The 2364-nt window shown below is 56.5% G+C and overlaps 1 protein-coding gene across 1 annotated transcript; it reads right to left on the bottom strand.

The window, feature by feature from the left end:
• Positions 1 to 571: 571 nt before the first annotated feature.
• LOC119328478 lies at positions 572 to 2088 on the bottom strand. Its single transcript, XM_037601458.1, has one exon. The coding sequence runs from the start codon at positions 2024 to 2026 to the stop codon at positions 785 to 787; it is 1242 nt and encodes a 413-aa protein (XP_037457355.1). The 5' UTR covers positions 2027 to 2088; the 3' UTR covers positions 572 to 784.
• Between the last annotated feature and the right edge of the window lie 276 nt (positions 2089 to 2364).

Raw genomic sequence — 2364 nt, 5'->3', positions numbered from 1 at the left:
AAATCCACCTGAATCTCGAAAGGGTTCGAGAAGGATGTGAACCGAGAGGAGGGGAGGCGGATTGGACCAGTAGAAAGCTTTGAAGCCTTACCTACTCGCGGTGGCTGCTCCGGCGACGACGCTCCGGTCCGGTGAACACCGACGACAGCCACGAATACCCGCGACTCTTTCGCCGCCGCCGCCTCCTCCCCCTCTTGACTACTCCTACTAGAACTTGCGTTGCTCTCGAATGGAAATGCTGGTGTGGGGGAAATGGGAAGTAAAGAAGGGCGGGGTGGGAAACTGCAGGACCGAGGAGGGGAAAGGGAGCAGACGTGGGAGATGATGAATAGGAGAAGTGCGCGGCGTGCGGGCGCGACGGCAGTTCCACCGCACGTCCGACTCGCAACCGCGGCCTCTCCGTGCGAGAAACCGGTGTCCGGGTGAACTGTCAAATGCCCACACACACCTGCCCTGTCCTTCGTGGCACGCAGATTTCGCCTCAATGTGTCAAGATTCGTGCACACTTGACTGGATAGTGATCCACGCGTGTGGGCGAGTTGTAAAACTACCATATGTGTGGGCGTTATCATTTGTGTGAAACATAAAAGTAAGAAATTACAAGATGTCACTTAGGCATGATCTACATTGCCCCCTTATTGCATAATATTCCCTCCGTTCCAAATTACTTGTCGCAGAAATGGATGTATCTAGATACATCCATACCTACGACAAGTAATTAGGAAACGAGGGAGTAAAACTGAAAAATTGCATCGCTTCTGCTACTAGTGCGAGAAGCCAAGAACTACATTGCCCCCTTCAAGCTTTGCACCAGGAACAACTGCTGCAGCGTCGGCGGCGGCACCGAAAACTCTGGTTCCACCGACAAAAACGTTGAGCTGCGAGGACACCACCACGCCGCCTCCCGTCCGCAAGCTGAAGCTCCTTCGTCGGCCACTTCGGGTGACAGCTCTTGCAGTGTTTCCGTCCCAATCTGCCGGTAGTGCCGGGAGTACGTCTCGGGCACAAGATGGGGAGTGATATGACATGCCAATTTCAGAAGCTTGTTCTGGTCCGCAGGCGCATCCGGCGAATAGTTCTGCGGCATGGCGAAGTACACGGCGTCGACTCGAACGATCGGCCACGGCAGCCGCGGCATGCCGTCAGTCGCCGCGCATCCCCCGTCCGTGGAATTGCGGTGACACCTCCACGCCGATGAGACGCACCGCATCGACATGGACGACGCGCTGGCATAGCTCGTTTCCTGCGCTCGCGCCTCCCTGACGAACTCCCTCGCCGTCGCACAGGCGGCGCCGAACTGGGGAGGCAGCAGCTGCAAGGAAGACATGACGATATCCAAGATGTCGGTACGCTCGAGTAGCTGGAACACCACGCAGAGCTTCACGTTCTTCTCCCACGCCGCGCTGTCGTCGCAGGAGAGGAACAGAACGACCTCCCCGTTGCCGTCGCACGGGTGGAGCAGCAGGAGGGCGTCCCGGCTGCCGTTCCTGAGGGAGAACTCGAGCGTCTTCCCTGCAAGCAGAGGCTCCGCAGGAACTTCCATGGACACCGTCAAGCTCTTCGGGCGGCCCCCAAGCTGGACGTAACGGAAGAACTCATCGGCGACATGCGCTAGCCTCTCGAACCTCCGCACCGTCGCCTCGCCCGGATCACCGTCGTCGTCCTTGCCGCGGCGGAAAGGCAAGAAGCGTGCCGCTGCCCGAGTGACGCGCTTGTGAACGGGAACAGCCTTCCTCGCAACCCCCTCGTCCCGTTCGCGCTCCGCAGACCTCCTCCTGTGAGCGCGCAGGATGCCATCGCCTTCCTCGGCTACGCGCTTCAGCCTCGCCTTCCAGTCCAGCAATGGTTGGTGGAGTATGCGCCAGTCTTCGGCGACGGCCACAACGCTGTGGATCTTCAGCACCGCGAACTCCAGCCTCTCGGCGTTGTCCTCCGCACCCCCATCCTCTCTCGAGTTGCCTGATAGGATCGAGAAAATTCTGCTCACGGACTCGCTCGCAACCGCGGATCCTAATATCTCAGCCATGAGGGCTTCCTCTGGTAGATCAGAGCTCCTACTTTTGGTGATGGAACTTCTTTCTTCCCGTGAGAAATTGCTCAGCGTGTTGGACTGGTAATCCATGAAAAGGATTTATCTGAAAGTCTTCACGTCACTGTACTGATTGGAGAATAATGCGACCCCGGAAAAGTAAAAATGGCATCGATTATTCGTTCAAGGCGTCTTCCTTGGACAATGAAGTTAACATGATGTTTTCGTACACGTGTCAACCCAGCCGAGCACAGAACAAATCAAGAAAATAGAAAGCTGAATTTTGTTGGGAAGTTGAGAGGAGAGTAAATAAGGTAAACATGTGGTTGAGTTAT

Source organism: Triticum dicoccoides, chromosome 7A (assembly GCF_002162155.2).
Source record: "Triticum dicoccoides isolate Atlit2015 ecotype Zavitan chromosome 7A, WEW_v2.0, whole genome shotgun sequence".
NCBI lineage: Eukaryota > Viridiplantae > Streptophyta > Magnoliopsida > Poales > Poaceae > Triticum > Triticum dicoccoides.
The sequence above is the reverse complement of the archived record's forward strand: the minus strand, read 5'-3'. Positions and strand labels throughout refer to the sequence as shown.